Raw genomic sequence first — 23,626 nt, forward strand, 5'->3', positions numbered from 1 at the left:
TAATTAAGAATTCTGGAGTTCAAGAAAATACTTTATAAATGTGATTTTTCTATAAGTATCAGTAATTTTATGATAAGAAGTTATATCAATGTAAAAAGAGAAATTTCGATAGTATTACCCAATTTACAGTTTATTTGAGTTTTTTTTATATCGTGTGAATTTTTACTATAATTAAAAAATATTTTTGAAGGAAATTTTTTTTTATTTAAAAGCTTTTTTTTCTTGTTGTTGTAAGTAGCAATGTTGATGGAAAAAAGTGTACATTTCCTTCTTGAAAAATGTAATTCATCAAATACGGGATACTGGAAATTAACAGGAATGCATATATTTTTACTGAAAACTTGGAGCTTTTTGGTAATCTTAATTTTACAAAATCTTAATTCTACTTAAGGATTTTCAAATGCAAAATATTTGTCCAATATGTTTAAACTTTGAGAAAAATTCTATAAATTTCAAAGGTAAAATATAATTTTCAATGATTGTACAAAGACAAAGAATGCCCTACTTAAAACGAAAAAATATAACAGGTAATTTTTTTTTATTAATTAACCCGGATACTACTGACAATTGAAATCAATATAGGCGCAAATGTAAGTGAGACAAATGTGAATCCCTGTTCAGTGTTTTGTTAGAACTTTTATTACTTGAATATTTGTTTTCACATTGATGTATGACTTACCCTGTCATCTGTAACTGGAACAACCAAGTTTCTGGGAAATAATTTCTTACTTCTACAGCAGATTGTGTTGCAAAAGCAGGACCAACAGGAGCTCCGCCTGGTGCTAAAGCAATAGCTCCGGGTGTTGTCCCTGGTCCTGCTGGGACTATTTGAATGGGTCTTCCGTCTAGAGGAAATAATTCTTAGTATGCATATAATAGATTATATAAATACTAATATTTCTATTAACTGAGAGAACTCTTCTTTTTGAGAAACATCAATATTCAAGGAAATTTTAAAATTCCATAAATGATCAAAAATAAGTAAATAATTTAAGTGAATTTATATAGATAATTATGATGTTAAAACTTTGTTTACACCCCTCGAGATCCAAAATTTTTAGCTCGAGGGCTCTGGGTTTTGTTTATTGGGTGAGTCTTGTTGTGTACGTTGTGATGTCTAGTTGTATTGCTTTGTCTTTGTGCGCTTTCCTGTAAATATGCTAGCTGTGTGTGAATAAAATGTGAAAAATCCACTAGTTGCCTCCAGTTCCTTTCTGACAGACAAGAGCTTTTGAATTATTCCATTGGTTAAATGAATAGAATGTGAATTTAAATTGAAGTCTAATCATATTATATACACGAATTTAAAAAGCAGAATAAGTTCTCAGTTGCATATGTTTTATATAATTTAGGATTCAAAAAATCAGTATTTAAAAGAACTATATGCTGTCTTTGAATGTACAATGAAGTTGGCTAGTTTTTAAATGAAATTGCCATTATAGAAGATGTCTATAATGAATGTTCATTGTAGAAGATGTCTATAATGAATGTTCATTATAGAAGATGTCTATAATGAAAATTAACTAAATATCATAAACGTCAATTTAAATCCGAAATATTTCATTATTTATTTCTCTCGCTCCCTAGGGGCACCTCAGACTTGAGAACTAGAAGTTTCCGGTAGGATGGTTGGTTCTCGGCACTCATGTGGACGCATAAATGTTGTGGGGACGGAATTCACCTCCCACGGGATGGGCTCTACCGAGATTGGTGATGGACCTTACGACTCTACCTTAGTTTCATCAAATGTTGTCGTGGATGTCTGGTCTTTCAGATTTTTTCCGTGTACCTTAGTAGCGGGTCGGAATAGCCAAGGTGTTATTATTTCCTTCATTCTCTTATATTTCTTATGTTGTATCAGATTTTATTGTTCATAATGAAACTAAATGTGAAAAGAATCTAATTTACTAAATTGCTGCCAGTCTCATATTTATAAAATAATGTATCGAATTTTTATGGAAATATTTCATTATTAAACAAATGAATTCATTTTTTTTTCAAAATAGTACTTCTATAATATTACATAACTTATAAATCATCATAAGATGCAATCAATGATCTTTTACGAGTTGAAAGAGTACTTTCTTATTGGTAAAATATCTGTATTAAAATCACATTTTTAGAAATATATTTTGATCTGTATCAAGTATTAGTGATTGGTCTTAAAACTTTTGTGACCACTTTAATAATTTTTTTCAGTGCCATTCTGAATTGGTGATTCTTGCAAAAGCAGCAGAGAAAAATTCATTTCTTAATTTCTAGAAACTCATGATATCAACGTATCAAAAAGAAGTATGGCGGGAATGCTACGCCTGTAGATATTGAAGGGTAATTATTTATCAGAGAACAGTTAGCTTTCTAAGAACCATCAGTGAAGAATAATACGTAACAGTATAAAGTATATTGAAAATGTCTATTTTCCGTATATTTAAATAGTTATTTTGTGAATATTTAGTACTATGAAATTTTCGTAGGCATTTTATCTTTATTTAAATTATGTCATTAGAAAGTGTATCTTCATTTAAAACGTTTGTCTACGGAAGCATATTTGCATGACTACCAGTGATTTAATACATATCGCCTGCATTCTTACTCAACTGTACCAATCTTTTAAATCAAAGGGTGACCTAACGAGTCATGATTTTATAAAGAGTTTTAGAAACAAGATGAAATATTACGCTTACATATTTGAATCAACTGCATCTAATTAAGATTTGTTCACATGTTGCATTATAAGAACTTTTACATTTCAGCATGAAATCGATAAAAAATATCGGTATTTTAAAAAATTTTAAATTTTGCATTCTTTGGAATGTGATAGGAGCAATTAAGAGATTTGTTTGAAACATTAAAAACGCTTACAAGGAACTGGGCCATAACTAGGTCTCGAATAAGTCGCACATGGTCTGCTGAACAGTATCAAATTACTGATCACTAGGAATCCAGCATCCTGTAATGAATAAATTTAAAATTTCATTCGTTTCATTTGAAAAACATATATGCTTTCAATACAAATTGAACAAATACAAAGTCGTAAGGAAATAATTAAATAAATCTTCGAAATATTAAATTAATTTTTATTTAGATATATTTATGATTATTAACCATCCGTTAGAGACATTGGTTTCTTAAACTTTGGGGTTGTATACTTTATTATATGAGGTGATCATTAGATCACTTGTTCTTTTTTTTAATCTGCAATGTTTTAAATTTTTGTCATTATAGTAAAATATCTCAAATATATTCATTTTTGGAAATATTAAATTACTTTCACAAGGCTATGAAAGCGTCCCCAGGTTTCTCTCATGTTTTTCTCATTGTAAAAAGTGCGTTTTTAAGATACCACCATGAAATTAAAAAGTACCATAGTAATTGTCATGAAGGTGTAAGAGAATTATTTGTAATTTCCATAGAAAATTTGTTTACCTTGTTAAATATATCGTATATTTACCACTTTCAATGTTGTACCATATAAAAAAGGTAATCTATACTTATATAAAGCTCAATGTGTGTGTGTGTGAGTGTGTTGGTACTCTACAGGCCAGATTGTTCGACCAACAGCTACCAAATTTGGTACATGTATTAACTTATTTCGCTTAAATTAACTAATATCACAGAATATATTCTTTAATATAAACGTAAAACAAAAAAAAAGGACCTATGTTTTTTTTTTTTTTAACTCTAATTAAGGAGAATATATGAGGGACTCTTTTGGTGCTCTGCTGTTCAGATCATTTGACTTAGAGCATAAAAAGGTGGACCAAAAATTCTTCTGAAAGAGGGAATAAGTACTTCGCTAAGATTTTTTCCCCAAAAATTTCTGTTAGAAGTTTAATCAATTAAAAAAAAAAGCAAAAGTTTGTCTTTTGTCAAATAATTTTTCCAAAAACATTATTCAGAGAAATGATTTTTTAGTATTTAAAAAAATGTCTTTTAATGATATTAATTAAGTTGTTAACAAATACTTTCAAAATTTTGAATTTTTTTAAAAATTGTTATTTGCATAATGTTTAACCATAATTAGCGTTTTTAGCAGAGACATTAAAACCTTTTTCAAATTTTCATTAAATATTTAAATTTATGATTTTTTTCTTTTATTGAAATTTGGTGATTAATTTTATTATTTGTGTAATTTACATGAGAAATAAAGAGAAAAAAAATAGCTCCATGAAAAACAGTGCGCAATTAGAAAAATGTTATCCAGATAGTTATGTTTTTTTAATGGTACTATGATATGTGAATTTGACTACACGATGAATATTCAGGTGTATAGTATTTATGCACGTGCAGGTATAAGGCTATTGTAACAACAATAGTATATATCTTTCTCAAACATATGCGTGAAAGTGCTTTATTGAAAAAATCATGAGCACTAAGTTGAGCATAGGAAATTTAATGGGAATTACACAAAATCAATGTTGCTATCATGTTGCTAGTTTGATATTAAAATCCTTTTTTTATTTATATTAGCCCCTTCTTAAGAAGTAGCTAGAATAAATAAAAACAAAAAAGGTATCAAATAATTGCTTCATCGTAAATCATTAAGCCTTTCCATTTACTTTTTAGCGACGTAAACTGAATGCTCTCTTTGAAATAAAATAGATTTGCAAAGAAGCTCAAGATATCTTATAAACAATGATATTTCATGTATGAGAATCTAAATATTGTTGGATATCATGGCATTTTAATTTAGAGTTTGGATTCCTCCAAAGAATCTTTTATCAGTAATAAATAGTTTTAAGAATAACAAATGGTATTCCGTATAGGATAAGGTGAACTCAATAAATTAGTATTTTAGTTCAGATATTAGATCACAGTTCATCATCAATAGCAAGTATACTAAATTAACATCCTCAACATATTATTCAACATAGTTTCCCTTATTCTTTGTACTACAGAAATTTAGTATAAAAAATTTTAAAAAAATAAGTAAAACTCAAACAGATTAACATGCATTTAAGCAAATTATCAATGCTTATTCCTACGGAAAATGAGAAAGTAAATAAAAATCCGAATATAGCTTGCAAAATCTTATATTTTGAAATACAGTTGAAATCCTCCAAGGAAAACAACTAAGTCTAAATGTATATAAAAATGATTTCAGGAAGTAAATTAATTTAGTAAAATAAACTAATGTTTGGTTATGAATTTAAAAAAGAATTGTTTTGCATTATACAGAAGACTTTTAAACGTATTTTAGAAGTTTTGAATTTGAAGTTTAAGAAGTAATTTCTGTTTATGCTAGTTTGAATTATATTAAAGTTTTAACTATGGTCATGTTTGAGTTCTCTTTATTAAATATTCGTAGCATTTAAATCAGTATTAATTTCTTGGCATGTTTGAAAAATATTTTGAAGTTGTCTGAAACTTACTTTTTAGATATTAAAGTCAGGATATAGTTCACAGAATCAAAAGTTACTGTTTAATTCAATTGAAAGAAATGGTTTCCTTTCCGAAATCTTACGAAAAAACTGTTTGTCCTATGATCAAAAGAGGTGCCTTTTTCGACTGTTTTTAGAATATGCTATTGACTTCAATACACTTAATGACAGAAAACACATGAAAGAATAGGGAATTTGACACATTTGAAAGCTGAGAAATGCAATTAGATATTTTAGAACGATAAAATTCAATTTTTAAGCTATGAAGTATGCAGAAATTATTCGGATGAATGTTTGAGAATAATTTTTTTTGTGTTAATAAAGGCATTAATTTGCTTATTTTATCTGGGATTATTAACTGAATTGGATGTGAAAGGATTCTCAAAAGCAGTTAAGCATTGTCAAATTATTATTAGAAGCAGACTATCTTTAAGGATCAGAGAATAATGTTGTGCATAACCGTGGCTAATAGGGGCTTTACCGTATTATAGTATACGTGAACCAAAAACTTTTATAAAAAAATGAATCGTAATTACAAGTTATTTCAAACCCATAAAAATTGAATAAGGAAGAAAAGTAGATACATTGCAGTTGGTTGTATTAAAATGAATTATAATTTGAATATAAGAGTTTACACCAATATGTCGAATAAGAAATACGATAATTGAATATTTGGAATATTCCGTATTAATGAAGTCATTAATATTTTACCTTTTATAAATATATATATATAATTTAAAAACAATTTTTCTCAGAACGAAATTTGATTCATTTATTAATATCCAACCATTTCCTTTTCTTCAAGAAAATACAAAAATAAAATTACAAAAACTGTTTTTAATTAAAAAGTAAATTTTGTACATATTTATGATTTTAAAACTTTTATTTCAAAACATAGTGTTGATCAGTAGCATAGCAAAACTCTATAGAAATTTCTTAAAGATGTTTTAATTCTAATTACTTTTTGAACTCTTACCACTTTTTTTCCCTACTAAATAATATTACATTTATGGAAATTAAATTTTAATTTTTGTAAATAGCAATTACCGTAAAAATGGAAAATAAACGAAGACATCTTTGTATAACCAAATAATTTTGTTCTGTGCAAATATATCGAATATTTATAAGATGATGCCTTAAGATTGTAATGATGATTAGAAACTAAAAATTGCATACAGAAGTATTTTCATGCATTTTATTGTTAACTTTGGAGGAAATGTGTCGCTGTAATTCATAGGTCAGTTTGGATGAAGAATATTCTATAAAGAATTTTAGTAGAGTTAACTGCTAATTCTATAACAAAAAAATACTGAATTTTTTTAAAAAAATTGGGAAATAATAATAATTATTTGTTTTCCTTTTATATGACTATTTTAAGTCATAATGAATACAGAAAATATTTTCGTCTTTGTTTTTCTCATCAATTTGCAACTTTTCTTCAAAATAATATGAACAAAAATATTTTTTTCTCAATTTATCTTAATAAACGGATATTTATTTCTATTCTCGACTCAATAACAAATTTGTAACGTTAGAAATAATTATATAGATCTAGTTGAAAAATATTTTAAATAACAAACGTACGAGAAAAAAAAACATATTTTATACATCTCCCTCTGTTATATTAGTCGTATTTCATTCAATATTATTGGCCATTTAGTATTTTATTCAAAAACATTTCTATCTTTTGTGGGCTAATTAGAACGATCTTTAAATATCACGACTTTGGACTATTTCACTGACTCCGAGAGGGAGATCATTGAATCATTGAAATGGTCTAAAGCCATGATATCCAAAGTCTTCTCAAAGCAGCAGTTAGTTGATACAAAGTAAAATACGTGCGCTCATATTTATAAATGGCCCTCATTTACATAGTCTGATAATTTTTTCTTTTTATTCTCTTGATAAAAACATTACCTGGAAAGCAGCATAAGAATCCTCATATGATGAAGAGTAGAAAGCATCGGTTGGATTGACTTTAGAGCTCGTGTTCACTGATTGTAATCCTGAAAGAAAACAAAAAAATAAATATTGTTTGTTATTATTATGTAATATTTAGAAAAACATATAAGAGAAGTTCAAAAATAAGCCTGCAAAATTCATCTCAAATTACTTTAATTGACCCTAATTTTTCTATTCCATTTCCTAAAGGATCCTATTGTTGATTGATTCTCTTTAAGTGTAGCGTTATATTACTTCAGGATATTTCAGAGTGACTTTTATTTTAAGTAAAAGAATAGATTTATGCACTTTTTAACATTTTTAGTATCGTATACAACTTAATTTTTTTTTTACCTTGCAGTAAAAATGAATTTTTAGATTTTTAATCAGTTATTTTAAGACCTATATGAGTATTTCTTTTTCTTTAAAATGAACTTCCTATACATTTTATGTTAAAAGTGATAAGTTACTTTCTTAAGTCAATGCTCAAATGTCTGATTATGACAATAGAATGTTTAATTTGGAAAGTAATTATTAACTATACATAACTTATGAACATATTTTGCAATATATTAAAAAAGTAGATCTTCAGCATTTCATTCATAGGCATTTTAAAGAGAACATATAAAAGTACTTCTTATTATCTATTAAAATCAATGAAACTATCAATGAATGATCTATTAACTCAATGAAAATTTAATACCAGTCCTTTATAAAACATCAGAAAATGCAGCACTGTCACATAACTTCCTTGAAATTAATGAAAAGATTAAATGATAAAATTTTAAAGCATTATTTAAAAACCAGAATTTAAGAATATTTATAGCTCGCAGCAATTAGCTAAATGCAGATTTTTGATGTTGTATATACGAGTTAGAACTCTTTAAAAAATATGGCTGTCATTGCTATTAAAACGCATGTTATCTCAAAAAAGGCACTTACATTTTCAATCAGTTCCTGAACAACTGATGATCTACCTCAAAAATTGCATGAAGTACTTATTACATTACAAGTATAGAAAAAATTATAAAATTACAAAAATTACATTACAGATGTAAAATATGTATCACAAGTGTAGAATTTTATCGCATTTCCAATCATATGTCTGATTGCTGGCCGTTGTCGAGGCACTGCTAGTAACTCCGCGCAATGGAATATCGATATAATTAGGGCCATAACTGATTTTTAGTCAAATACTTTATGTTTTATTTGTCTTTACGTGAAGAAACCGATTGGTTTTAGAACCAAATAAAGGAAAATAAAATTTTACTTCTTCGTTTTCATCGAAACTCATCAAAATTATTTATGATTGTGGGGAGAAGTCTGAATATTTAACAACTTAGATTTATATATGGTCATTATTAAATAAAATGTAACGTTTTTAAAGCAACAAAAATTTTAATTACAAATTTAACTATTATATTTATTAAGATATATTATAATGTAATCAACCATGATTATAAAAATAAAAAAGGGTTGTTTAAATATATATGATTCATCAGACTTTCGACTATTAACAAAATACAAAATTTGTATTAATTAATTTCAGTTATAATACTTTAATTCGGGCTTTTAAGATGCAATAAATACTATTTCAAATTCGAAATGGTGAAATGAAGTAATTGATTTTATTTAGATATCACCATAGATATACACAACCATTACTAACCTGGTTGAATTTTATCTGAATAACAGAAATTAGATCCGTAATATGTTGGCGGATTCAAATTCGAAAGAATTTGGAAAACCTAAAAAAAATAAATAGAAAGTAGTGCATATAGCGCCAATCCAAATACCAAAATATATTCGTAAAATTCAAGCATAAGAATTGAAAAAATAAAGCATTACTTTGTCTTTTGTCAATTGATCGCTTGAATCAAGAAGGGAAACGCTTTTATCTACTACTTTCACACCGCAAAGGGAATTAGGCGAAGAAGTAATTTGGATAGCAGTTTCGGTTCCGGGCTGTGCTTCTTGGTTTATGAATGCAAAAGATACCTAAAAAAAGTAAATGTTTTTCTTTCTTATTACTGTTATTAAAATACACACATACACTTGTAATATGATAACAAAGTGCTATTGCTTTTACAAATATACCGGGTGATTCAAAAGTTCGTAATTTTGAAATTCAATAATTTATGGAATATTATAGGTTGAGAGGTAAAAATTGATACACATGCTCGAAATTGCATGGATTTTATTGAAACCCGTATCGAACCCGAACTTCGAAAATCGTACCTTCCAGCAGGTGTACCAGTCTAGGGATAATGCGATTCTGTGACATATCGGCGAGCCTCGCATCCATCATACTCACAGTTTGAAAAACAGAACTACACATTTTCTTGAAGAAAAAAGGTCCAATTATGAGAAATGTGGTACACGTCACAGCGTGACTTTCTCGTCATGCAATTGGGTTTTCACGATAGGTCTAGAAATTTCGGTAGCCCAAATTTTTCAGTTGTGGGAGTTGACAGAACCTCCGAGTGTGAAATGGGTACAAACCGTTAGAAAATCAATTATCATCCTTAATTTTTGTTATGTCTTTTTAATTGGTTACTAGTATTTTCCAATACTAGTACTTCATGTATATTGCAGACGGTTGGTAGAAGTCTAATTTTTAAGGATTTTCATTTTTGTCATTTCAATGCGTTGAAGGTTTCATCAACGTAGCTGAGGAAACTCTACAAATCGTAACATTAGTTGGTTGCAGGAATTTTTTAGATATAGGGAAAAAAAGAAGTCAAAGAATGAAGGGATATATGTTGAATGAAAAATCCTATGAACCAGTGGACGACAGTGAACACACCAATAATGAAGACTTTAAATTGCTTTTAAATTATAAGAAGCTAAACTGACTATTAAAAAAGGTGGAGGAAAAATCCGATTTTTTAATGAAGATGGATTTTAAAGAAGAAAGAAAATAACACTAAATGAGGGTAGAAAAAATCCCTGTGGTATTATTAAAATTTTTCCCGAGCAAATTTTACTATTCTTTAAAATTTTAAAATTTCTATCCTAAATTTCACTATGCACAGAATTTTTAAGCAATAATAAAATATTCCTAGTCACTTTATTATTCCTTTGTTTCATTTCCCCTTCTTAAATATTAAATTTTGTTTACATTCTGCATAATTTTTACATAAACTATACCTAAGACATATTTTGCATCCATGCATTCGACAAAGGCTTGTTTTATCATAATATGATTAAATTCAATTCTCATTATTGCCTTAAATTTTTTTGTACTTTTCTTTATTTTTACGGCCCTCTGTATTTACTTACGACTTATTACAACTACTTACCACTTACGAAAATTTTTAAATTTCACAAAGTTAGTCGAATTCTATTGTGCATAAGATGTTAAGATTATTGCATTCTCTCTCTCTTTTTTTTTTTTAGTGATATTCAGATTATACGAAGATTGCCGACTCCGAGTTGCCAATCGCCATGATGATGGCGGAGATTTTTTCCCTTTGTATATTTCCACATAAGGATATCAAATAAAAGGTATACACTGTCAAAAACATTGCGTTTGAACGGTGTCATGCACTCAAATCTTCTCGCTTGCTATCCTTGAAAATCTTCCAAACTATCAAAATTATTCCACTAACGTGTCTATACTCTTCTTTTCTTTACTATTGCTGTAATTTTGATATTTTATAGTCACCATTCGGAGATCAATAGCTTAAACACTACATATGTAAATATTATTATACGATAAAACAAAATTGCTTAGTCGTATTTCCTAATCTTTTACACACTTTTTCGAAACTCAGAAAGTAAACATTTATTTCATTGCATAATAAATTTCATTACTATGCATAAAATAAGTTTTTTGATATTTTTGAAATATTAAGAAACGTTTATTGAAACTTTATAAATAATAAAAATAACATAAAATTTAATAACATCTAAACATTTTAAAAATTAAAAAAAAAAACCGAATACCTGATTTTTGAAGCATTTTTCGACTTGAATCTTTTGAGAATCTGCAACAGTTTCTCGATCTTCTCGCACATAGAAAACTAATAAAGTGAACGAATCTGACAAGGAAGCGTCGACATCGATCGGGATGCTCACTTCTCCAATAGGGGGAACGTATCTAAAGTAAATAAAATAATCTAAAATAATTTCTATAAAACTTTATTTATTATCTTTATTAAGCTATATATTCATTATAAGTAAAAAAAAGTGGAATATCAGATTTTTTATTTTCAGAAAATCTGTTTCACTACTAAAAAACTATGAGTTTTCTTTTCTTTTGGTTAGAATTATAAAATAAACAATAAGCAATATTAATGAACTCATTTATTGATATACATCTAGATTCATTTTTAAAAGTTTTGGAAATGTAAGAAGATTCCACCAATTGATTCAAAAATTTACGAAAAATGGAAAAATAAACAAAATATATTTAAATGAAATGAAATTTTTCCTCAAAAAGCGAACGTATTATCTTTGTGACAGTAAAGGGCTCCAATATTTACGTTTTACTTTCTTATAAATTTAAAAATAATTCCCATTCTCAAATTTAAGGTACAGAATTCTCATGGTTCATATATTTGAGGAATTCGTAGAAATCCAATCCATCAAATTTAAGTGTTTTCATAAGCCTATTTATATGCAAGTAAAGATATAAAGAACATTTAATTTTCGTATGATTATTTTGTCAAATTTTTCTTTTGTAATGTGTCTTGCTGCTGCCGTTTGAAGTATACAAAATGACGCATATATCTGAAATTTTTTCTGTTTTTTTGCGTATATATCTGTGTGTATGTGTGCGTGTTATTAATTAAGCTTTCTGCTCAAAATGCCTGTAATTTCTATTTCAATTGAAGAACATAAAATGAAAATAAAAAAAATTGACATCTTGCGCGTTATATTATTCATCGGTGCCTGAACATTTATTCAGACCATGTCAGTCAATGGTGACTGCCTTTGTTCTTTTCTTTCAGGCCACATTAATTATTGTTGACTGACAATATAATTTTTACTCAGACTCTATTAGTAATTATTTATTGATGAATACAATTAAAAATAATATTGTTTTTTTAAATTTTTATTTAGAGGTCATAAATGCCTAGATCGCGGTACTCTTATACTTAATGTCGTTGGTTGACAGCACATGAAAGAAATCGGATATCACTGGCTAAACCAAAATGATAGCAAATAAGGATAAACGCTTAACGTATTAATATAATTTCATTTTATGATATGCTGTAATCATGTATTAATTTAATATCGTTTTTTAAGAATTATTATGAAATACCAATATACTTTAGGGAAAATAAAATATCTAAAATTATTTTTTAAGTTCATACTTTGATGCTTTTGCACTTGGACAGTTATCTTCATCTGCCGCCTCAGATTCACTTAATGTAGATTCTGGCAGTGATGGAGAAATTTGTGTTTCTGAGCCATTAATAAGTTCATTATTATTTTCATATTGACTTGAAACATCATCCTTGATATTAAAAGTCACTCGTTTTGAACCACTTTTCACGATTGTACCTTGTTTTAATATCTGAAATGCACAAAAAATTATTTTTATAATTTTCTACACAAGAATTAATTTGTATTGAAATTTTATGAAATCAATCGTGTAAAGTTATTACAGCAATGAGGTACTCAAATATTAAAATTAATAAACAAATCATTTAAATTTGGACAACTAATTCCAAATTTGAATTATTTAAGAATATATGAAAATTGCAAAGATGGAATTTTACTTAACAGGGCAAAATTATTATTTAATACAATAAATGTTTGTTGAAAGTATAATATTGAGCATAATTTGGAATAAGAAATACTATGATTTTGTTAAAAAAATATCAACATTAAATTTAATATTAAAAGTTTGAGTTACCCAGTGGCACTTCTATAAAATGATTTAAAAAGCAAATTTGTAGAATTAATAATCATTTATTGTTCCAATTGCATAAATTTTATATCAAAATTATTTATTTATTTGCTTTCAGCCTAACACTTTGTCAATGGATAGTAATTATAGAAATTAGAACATTAAACATCTCTGAATAAAGTTATAACAAAAAAAAAATCGGATTGTGATGCTGTCCATATTATTTAAGGTTTTCATTCAAGAAAATTATTTTTAAATGTTTTATTAAATGAATTCTGAATATTTATAAAGAGTTTTCAAGATTGAAGGTTTTACGTTTAACATCAATTATGTTTTCAAACTAAATAAACACGTGATTTTTTTCAATATCAAACTATTTTAAGTATAATGTTGAATTCTCATTTTTTACATTGAAAACTAAACAAATTTTATTAAATGAGTTATGAAATAAGAACAAATGAACATATTTTTATTAACATTAAAACTAATTAATTTTTGCCTTACTAATCATAATTAATTTTATATGAAATTTGTTTTTTTTTTTCAGTTTTTATTTCAAATCGTCTGAAAATATATTGAGCCGAATTTAAGAAAATAGTTATTTGGTTAAAACTCATCGTTGTGATAAACTTCAAATTACTTAATTTAAAAAATAAATCTCCTATCCTTTCTTTAACACTAAAGCGCGAATGTAATAATAAATAATACCATCATATAATTCTTTAAAAATATTACAAAACATACCTGATACTGTAATTGAAATTCAGTGTTTTCTTTAGCAGTAAATAGAAGTTTCACATTTTTCTGCGTTCCGCATGGAATAGGTTTCTCAATAGTTTCCAACTGAATAAAACTTCCAGAGGGAGAATAGAAAGGATTTAAATAAGCACTAGCTGAGGCACTGCCCAAGCCGTTTCCTCCTGTATATTTCAATGATCTAGCCTGGATATTTAAATACAAGAATGTGCATGCAGCAATACTTTAATATGAAAACACAATTGAAATAGTTACCACTAATTATGAGTTAATATTTTGTAGTTGAAAAAATTTAAATATAAAAATTAAAAAAAAAAAATTGGGGAACGTTTTATTACTCGTTGGTAATGCTCCCACAAAATATAATTATTTAAGAATATAAATTCTGAATATAAATTTATAAATGCTTAAATAATAAAGTAATTGTAAATAATAATAATATTTAAATAATAAATATACATTATAAATATTTAAAAATTTCCTAAAAATTTATATCATAATTATTATCTGAAGAAGTTCAGTCTTACATATAAATTGATGGAAGTTGAATCGACGTTTTGGGGTACTAAGGCATACTTGATATACCCGGCTAAATTCGATGTATAATTCTTGCAGAATTTTACTTCCTTGGTAGCTAACCAGGTGTCGATTATTCTTTTTCTGCTCACTGTAGCACAGATTTCAACAGGCTGTCCTGGGGCAGGAGTGTTGTCAGGATGTGTTACTTTCAGCTATTACGAAAAATATATCATGTTAATCGCAGTAGATACATTTTCAATAAACATAAAAACCAGTGATTTGTATTTCATATAGAACAGCATACTTTTCCATTGTATGGCAAGCCAGGCTTATAATACTGTCCATGGTTGCTATCCACATTGAAATTTAGATTTAAAGGCGTGTAGCTCCTATCCAAATATTCAGTTTTGTTTACTTCCACACCTAAAATTGAACACACCATTTTATTTGATTGTTATAATAAAATATTTATGAAAACAGTTCATTTCTGTATTAAAAAATAAGTTTTAAATTATACGAACCTCTAGGTGTGCTGAATTTTCAATGTTTTCATCTTTAACTATTAAGAGCAATTTTCTTTGATTTCAGCAAAGTATCAATTAAAAGAGGAAAACTCTATAGTGCGACTGTTTTCAAATAAAAATTGCGCATTTGTCTTGTACTGAAAATTATCATTGCATTTAATCATCTTGGTATGTTAATAAAAGTTTACAGAGTGAACTTACTACATATTGAAAAATACACGAATGCCATTTATGAAATATATTTTATCGAAACTAATATAAAATATGTTTAAAATATAAAAATAAATTTTTAGTTCATTTCAAATACGAAACTTTGGCATTTGTTTAAAGCTTCAAAGCGTTTCAATAGTACAAACTTTGTAACAAGCCTATATTTGCATATTGTCTTTATTATATCTACTTTAATATTATTTATTTTGCGACAAATATTGAATTATGTTGCAATAATCAATCAATAATTGAACTGCAATAATCAATAATTATTATTGCTTCAAAATGTAATGTTTCATTGTTTTTGTCTAAGTATTGCAAGAAATTTGAAAGTGATAACTTAAATGATAAGAATCTACCTTTGCGTTACAGCTGGCCGAATGGAATTTTTTAATTCGTTACAATTAGTCATATACAGGCAACTAGAAAAATGCTCTAAATGACATAAAAATTACCTTTCTTTTATTTTATTCATTTAACATTTCCCTAAACATTGCAAAATCTACATTTGATTTATTTCCTTGAGCCTGTTAATATTTAGTAAATTATTCATTATATACTAAAATTTTAAACAAAAAATGTTTCTTATCTGATATTAAAGCTGATTACTTTATGAAGCTTTGAATTTCATTATTTTAGAGTAATTAATGCATACCTCGAGGGAATATCACCCATTGATTATCAAATATCCTTAGAATTGCTCAATGAATTGTTTATTATCGAATCATTTTCCTTTTTACATTTAAGGAAGATGAAGGTTTTGAAGAAAAATGAAATAATTACCTGTTCCTTCTTCTATAACATTAGCGGTGACTTGCACTCTTTTGTAGTTATTACTTCTTTTAGGGTCTATTTCAGTGACATTTATGGTGTAATTATAGCATCCATCAAGCTAAAACGTTTGAATGAATAGAATTTAAAGATTTAGCATTCAAAGACAATTTCAAATCGGAAAAAAAATATATACTGAATGTAAGCTTCCAAGCTTTAAGATTGAAAGCTATTAATCTATAATAAATATACAATGTGAAGAAAAGCGTATTAAAATGAAAGCAAAATGAGCAATCTTTTGGTAAATGTAGTAAACCATTTCTTTTTAAAATATGGCTTAAAACATTTCTAATCCACTTTAAACAATAATTAATACTTATTTTCTTCAAGACTAATGTCAGATCAAAGTCGCACTAACGTTCTTATTATAAAAAAGTGGAAATTTCATTGCTTATATCTTTTTGCACTATTACATTCATGTCTGTTTGGTTAGGGCATTTATATGAAAGCAATAAAAAGCGTTTAATCATTTTAAAGATTATATTAAAGGGCTTTAAGCTTCTATTTGATTTAATTTTTAAACAGTTATTATAAAGTTGTTCATATGCTCGTTTCAATAACTGATTTTCGAGAATTGAATCCGACATCTTGGGTATATATATTCAAATGTACCTAGTTATGTTTAAATTCCTGAATTAATGTATTATTGATTCCTCTATCTTGAAACTCGATTGCAGAAAACAATAATATGAGTAGAACAGGCGTAATTTTTGAGTGCCAGGACTGGTACAATGCTTAGATTCTACAATCTTAGAATGAAAACAAATATGGTAGCAATTATAAAGGTATATACTAAATATTGCTACTGTCTTACTTTGGCAAGATTAAAAAAATCATGATATTCTATATTATCATTTTAGGTTACTAATCTAAGGACTCTTTAAAAAAGAAAGAGAAAAATAAAGGAATGAGACTAGAAAAAATCTTTAAGAAATAGAGGAGCCTCAAAATGCTGTTAAAGTTTAACTAAATTAAATGATAAACACTTAATAAAGAACATAACGTGAAAACACGGGAATAAAGCCCGATTCAAGTTTTTCTAATTCATTCGCAACGATAGTTTAGAAATTCAGCATTTACGATTAAAGTCATGCTAAATATGTTGGAAATACGTAATATTTTTAAAAAATTTATATATAATATATATAATAACTAATAATTTTCATATTTTTTAATAATTATATATTTTATATACGTAATATTTTTTAATACGTAATATTACCCAAAAAAGACAAAAAAAAAATATCAGTCAAAGAAGCATACATCTAACGATTTGATGAGTCCTTCAAAGAACTACCTTTCCACAAATCTGAAATTGTTGTAAAATGACGAGATCTAGCTGCATTGATTTTCTGTATCCCCAAGGTCTTAAAGTTTGAACAGGAAATAAATAATAAATTGTATTCGCCTGTATTGTAGTAAATGCAAAGTTAGGATAACTGCAGAAACTACGTGCTGTATATTTAATAAATAGAATATTCTGACTCCGAATAACACAAAACTCATTCAATCAAGCGAATTTACTTTATTTAGTATGTGCGTAATAAATACAGTCATACCTTACTTAACAAGCATTTTTCATATGCGAATTTCAGGGATGCGAATAATGAGCAAAACAAAACGTAAAGAATCTCTCTTAATGAGCGATGTTTCGCAGAAGGAGTGGTGAGAAGACAGCATGACGATTCATGTTAGATTTCCTGCAACTGTATATGTTGAGCGCATGTTTGTGCTTGAAGAGAATCCTTATGTCAATGCGAAAGAAGTTTTGTCATCTATCATTAATTTCAGCATGTGTCTGTGAAGACTTAATTGATAAGACAAGATTGTAGGACAAGACTTAATTGATAAGACAAGATTGTGTCTTACCACTCTTATGGAGTTAGAGTTGGATAACAATGGCGTGGATGAGCTGCAATGGCGTGGATGAGCTGGTTGAAGACAGAAGCTAGAAGCAATGAAGGAGCTGCATTCTGTCGCAGCATAAAAGGTGTGGAGATTTGGTAGGAAAAAAGAAGAAATAATTGATTCAGCAGAGAAACAACCTTCCAGTAAAATAAGCGAGATGCTGAAATTGTTTCATCATCATCCCAATAAGCAATAGTTATGTACGCTACAAATTCATTTAAGAAAGATGTTTTGTCTTACTTTCGTCATTTTTTTTTCACTTTCGCCAAAAGAAAATTGTCTAAATGTCTTTAAACAATTTTCTTGCGAAAAAAGCATACATCATGAATAATAAATTATAATATAAATTTGTTTGAATCTCTTTTCGAAATGGAACCCAATGTCCTATTTTGCATGGATCCCTATAGAATAAATTGCCGTCTTTAACGAATGATTCGCATTATGGGCAAGACTCGGTAACGAATTACACTCGTTATGGGTGATTCCATTGTAACTTTTTGGCAGGAAGAATGATTCATAATTTTATGCCTGAAGTTTTCTTTTTCAGTAGGAAATAACACTCACAAAACAATAAAAAAATATTTGTTGAAATTATACAATTAAAAACATTACTTTTCTTTCTTATTAATACTAAATATTTAAAAGTTAAGATATATTTTTTATATGCAAATACACATTCTATAGGCTGCATTCTTGTATTAAGAATGAAAAATTTTGCATATTTATAAATGTTTTAAATATGGATGTTTATATTTATGCTGGGATCTCAAAATTCAAAGAACGACATAGAAATACTATTGGTGTATTATAAAATTTCTAAGCATTAGTTTTATATTAGGATCTAAAATATTCTGAAAATTGTTGCATTTTTAAGAATAAGACATAATGAAAGTGACAAATTGGAGAATACCTTTTTTTATATGACAATTAGTTGCTAAAAAGGTTTTTTACATGCTGAAATTTTAAATAATGTTAATGCTATCTTCTTTACAATTCAATGAACATTAAATGTTTAAAGCCCCTAATTTATTTTTTATAAAAGGCTGCTAACTTATATTTAATGCTAAATAAACTTATATATAATGAAATCAAAATGTATTGTTCAAAAATATCAATCATAAATCAACACTGGTAATTATTTATATGCAACAGCAAAGCATATTTATATGCACTCAGATCGAATAATAGAAAAATTATTATATAAGATTTGAAAACTTCTTCATTAGAAGTCAATCAAGAGTATCTGAGACATTCCAATTCAACTTCAGAGGCTCTCCTTGATTGAACTGATTAATATTAATGTTTTATTTATTGACCCTATTGTGAAATATAAATGTGCACACAGTGCACTAAAGACACGCACTTCTTTCTATTTCTAATATTATAAGGGGGATGTCCATTTGCCATAATGATATGGGGAACAGTGTACTTGTTTCTACATACTTATAGATAAATTATTACAAATTCATTCTGTTTAGTTTCGAAAAGTTTCATATATCTTCAAAAGTAACTAACTAACTGTACGCTTGTTGTATTACAAGAGTTATAAAAAAGAAAAATTATAGCTCACACACAGAATAAAAACAACAACCTTTTTATAATCAATATCATTTTGCAATGTTTTAAAATCCATGTTTACTTACCTTCCACTATTTGACTATCTGATTTTATTCTATTATGAAAATGCATTATATAATTTTATTCTACACTTTTGTTAAATTAATTATCTTACTCTTACATTTTTGTGTAAAAAAATATTAAAAGTATAAAATAATTTTTCTTGTTTTTTTATTTATTGGATTTTGCTCAGAACATCTTTCATTATCTCGTTTATTAAGAATTTTTTTGAAATATTCTTTATGATAGAAAAAAAACTTTTGCCTTTATCTGTTTTGAAGATATTAGTTTCATTTAATCAACTTAGGCAATGAAGACATGTTCTAAGATAGAAGGCAGATTTGAAAAGCAACTTTTGAAATATAGTGATATGCAGTATGACAACTCTGGTTTTATTGGAGGAGAGCAAGAACCAATATGAATGTCATACTGCGCCAAACAAGTTTTTTTCTAGTTCAAGGTTTAACAAAAACATTCTCTATTAAAATTATACAAAAGTAACCATTGATAAAATGATGATAAACAGAAAGAAGTCATAACAAAACTGTTATAGTGAGTTCTACTTTAGGAACAAAGTTTATAAGTTACAAAAAGGCAATAAATTGATAACTTTGAGAATAACTTAATAATAACTGACCACGAAATTAAACCAGGGACGTGGATGTTGAAATGAGTTCAACAAAAACCTATATATATTTAGCGAAATTACCTCAGTGTCCTTCAATAAAGCAAATGAACACTTATAGTACTACCATTATATAAATGTAGAATACATAGAACCATCAAAATAATAGCGACAGAACAACGTTTCTCATGAGGATTCTAAATATTCGAATTTATTTATTTAGAAAATGGCAAATTTAAACTTAAATTTTGAAACACTGAAAAATAGGAAATTTACAAACATTACAATAAAAAATATGTGCCCTTTTGTCATTTTGAGCTTCAGACGATTCAACAATTTAACAATTCTGTACTTCTATATTTGAAAAAAGTTTCAAAATATAGAGCTGTGAAATACTAAGCGACGAAGAATATACTTGTGAGCAAATAAAGATCTTTAATTATTTAAGAGCAATTGGTAGTTAATTGAAAGGAAAATCAAAAAGGGTTTTCAATAAAAAAGGGAATCAAAAGTTAGATTGGGAAGAAACTCATTGCTATAATTTATATTTATATCTATACTTATAATAAAGCTCAATGTGTGTGTGTGTGTGTGTGTTGACGCTCTACAGGCCAGACCCTTTGGCTTACAGCTACCAAATTTGGCACATGTATACCAAATTTGGTACATGTATACCAAATTTGGTCATAAATGTGTAAATGGGAGACCCTTTTTTGAATTTTTAATTAGAATTTTAATTATTAAATAAAATTAAGTTTCCCGCCCAAAAAATCTCCATTTTTTCCACCGCCAAATGAGTAAGGCTTCAGATTTTCACACGTTAATGAGGTTGGGCCTAACATTTTTCGACCGATTATTTCAAACGATTCTGCTTATTTCCTTAATGTTCGATATATTTAAAATTAATCATTGATAATTAATCGATCTTTCAGATTCATTCTGAAGTACTTTTGAATTAAAATAAAACAGAATAAAGGAAATTAAAAATTTCTAATCTGCATACAGTTACCCCAACTGGCATAGAAAAATTCACTCATTTGCGTTACCTTAACTGGCGTAGAAAAATTCACGAATTTGCATTACCATAACTGGCGTTGAAAATTCAGGCATGCGCATTGTGTTCTGATTAGTGACAACTATTTTCAACGGATGCGGACTGGTTTTAAATTATTTTGAGGTTAGTTGTATGCTTTTGGAATTAAATTGTATTTATGTTAGTTATATATTTTTTTGTATATGCTTATAGTTTTAAGTACATCATTTTTAAGTAGTTTTTTTAACCTGTTTTCGACCGATTATTTTAAACAATTCTATTTATTTTCTTAGTATTTGATGCATTTAAAATTAAATATTGTTAATTAATCGATCTGCTCATGATGAATCTGAGAAAATTTTGTTGATAAATTGTTGAGATATTATATAAATTTAGAAACATGTTCTTTGTTGTTTGTTTGTTTGTTTCTTATGGCACTTGCCACTGACAAGCCCGCTGTTACGAAGACAGCGATTTAAGCCTGAGGGGGAACGTCTCTTATTTTTTATAGCAGCGCCAACTAGGGCGAAGAGTACGACTTTGCCACTCACGCATCACTCATTCGCTTGCACAACCCCTTTTTACAGGAGGGCACATTCACACATCTCACAGATAGAACAACAGAAGAACAACCATGCCCAAACCGGGACTCGAACCCGGGACGCCCAGATCACGGGGAAGACGCGCTACCCCTATGCCAGGAAGCCGGCACATATTCTTTAGTACCCAAAAGGTTTAAATGCTCAGTGACTCTGTTTATAGTAATCGTATTATAAAAAAATTCTTTGTTTCAGTAAAAAATATTATTATATTAATTTCAGATTAATCTTTCCCACTTTAATTTAAAGCATAAATTCTACGGGAACGAACAGAAAATTAGACAGCCTTCACTCATATAGATTACGTTATGAGTGAAGGTCTTTATAATATTATGAGTGAATTATATGACTATCAAAATTTAAAGTTTTAAAATATTTTGAAGAAGAAGCTATTAAAGTAGGAATTACATAAAATATTTAATTATTAAAATTTTAACGATCATTAAGATAAGTAAAATGGATGGTCGCCAAAGGCGGCTAGTTATAAATAAAATTAAATCTTTTGCAAGAAAACCTCTGCCCAATTTTTTAATCATTATTCGTATATTTGATATTTAAATTTAAATGCCAAGATACATACATTCTGCTGGAGCTAATGAATTGAGAAAAATAAACTTTAGATGCTGTGGTAACAGTAACTAGAATAAGTTTAGGAAAATAATGTTTTGAGTTTAAAAGAAAACATAGCTCCAAAATTTCTCTCTCTCTCTACACACACAAATATATACTATATGTGCATGTGTGAGTGTAAAGAATTTTTCAAAATTTAGCAATACTCATACACTTTTTTAGTAATTCACTATTTAATCCTAAAAAGCCGTTTGAGATGCTATTAGGAGAATTACCTCAAATGAATTTTGCAAGATCGGAGTTCTATAATATGAAGATTCATATTCGTACATTTCCAGAGATGTATTCAAATTCAAATGAGCCTTTACCGGCTTACCGTATGTATACCTGCGAAAAAAGAAATGGAAATTTCAATGAAAAAACCATAGTAAAAATTGAATAACAATATACATAATGTATTAAAAGCGTTATTTATAAATTATCGATTAACAGAAATAAATGATTGTACTTACTCAGCGCAAACTGATACGGGAATACTATCTGCAGTTTCAAGCACGTAGGTAGGAAATTTAATAGAAACTTCGAACTTGGGCAGTTCTGTAATCGAAAGGAAGTAATATAAGGATAGACACTGAACGATCTGGAATTTCTACAAAGTAATTTATGTAGTTGAAAACCCATATTCCTTAGCAAATAATGTAAAAAAGGCAATACATTCTCATGACTTATAAATTTCAATTAGAATTTTTTTATCTTATTAAAAATAAAAGATTTTTGAGTTTTTTGTTTTTTTATGAACCTTTCATGAAAGCTTTTATTTATTTTTCGTTAAATCATGCAATAATTTGTAGATATAAAAGGTCTTATTCAAACGTCGAAAGAAATCATATTGCGTTTAAAATTTGAACATATTTCTACAACTGTCCTTGTAAAATAAGGTGAGTTTTGCCACAATTGATACATTTCCTTGACATTTTTTTATGTTTGCTAATTGTTCACTTCTACTTGCTTTTCAAGAATTCTTAATGAAGTAAAAGGAAAGGGAAACTGGATAGAAGGGTTCCTAGACCCCCCACACCTTTTTAAAATATAGATTTAAGAAAAATCTAGTTCTTTGAAGGAATACGATATAAATTCCTTAAAAATGTGGATCTAGTTCGCATCAAATATTCGAAAATATTATTAGTTTAAACAAAATTTATAAGACAGTCTCAAGGATAAAGATAACATTTTTAAAGAGTACAATACCACA

General features: G+C 27.6%; 1 protein-coding gene across 1 annotated transcript in view; it reads right to left on the minus strand.

Annotated features, from left to right (window-relative positions):
• Positions 1–23,626, minus strand: part of LOC129955308 (murinoglobulin-1-like) — a 64,654-nt gene that overhangs the window by 28,265 nt on the left and 12,763 nt on the right. The window contains exons 8-20 of the mRNA XM_056068213.1: positions 22,887–22,971; positions 22,650–22,761; positions 15,975–16,083; positions 14,762–14,880; positions 14,466–14,669; positions 13,927–14,124; positions 12,644–12,846; positions 11,271–11,424; positions 9,171–9,320; positions 8,992–9,070; positions 7,299–7,387; positions 2,863–2,950; positions 680–845 (exon numbers count right to left, since the gene is read on the minus strand). Of these exons, the coding sequence (XP_055924188.1) occupies positions 680–845; positions 2,863–2,950; positions 7,299–7,387; positions 8,992–9,070; positions 9,171–9,320; positions 11,271–11,424; positions 12,644–12,846; positions 13,927–14,124; positions 14,466–14,669; positions 14,762–14,880; positions 15,975–16,083; positions 22,650–22,761; positions 22,887–22,971 (1,756 nt within the window). The remainder of the gene's footprint in view (positions 1–679; positions 846–2,862; positions 2,951–7,298; positions 7,388–8,991; positions 9,071–9,170; positions 9,321–11,270; positions 11,425–12,643; positions 12,847–13,926; positions 14,125–14,465; positions 14,670–14,761; positions 14,881–15,974; positions 16,084–22,649; positions 22,762–22,886; positions 22,972–23,626) is intronic.

Source organism: Argiope bruennichi, chromosome 2 (assembly GCF_947563725.1).
Source record: "Argiope bruennichi chromosome 2, qqArgBrue1.1, whole genome shotgun sequence".
Lineage (NCBI taxonomy): Eukaryota > Metazoa > Arthropoda > Arachnida > Araneae > Araneidae > Argiope > Argiope bruennichi.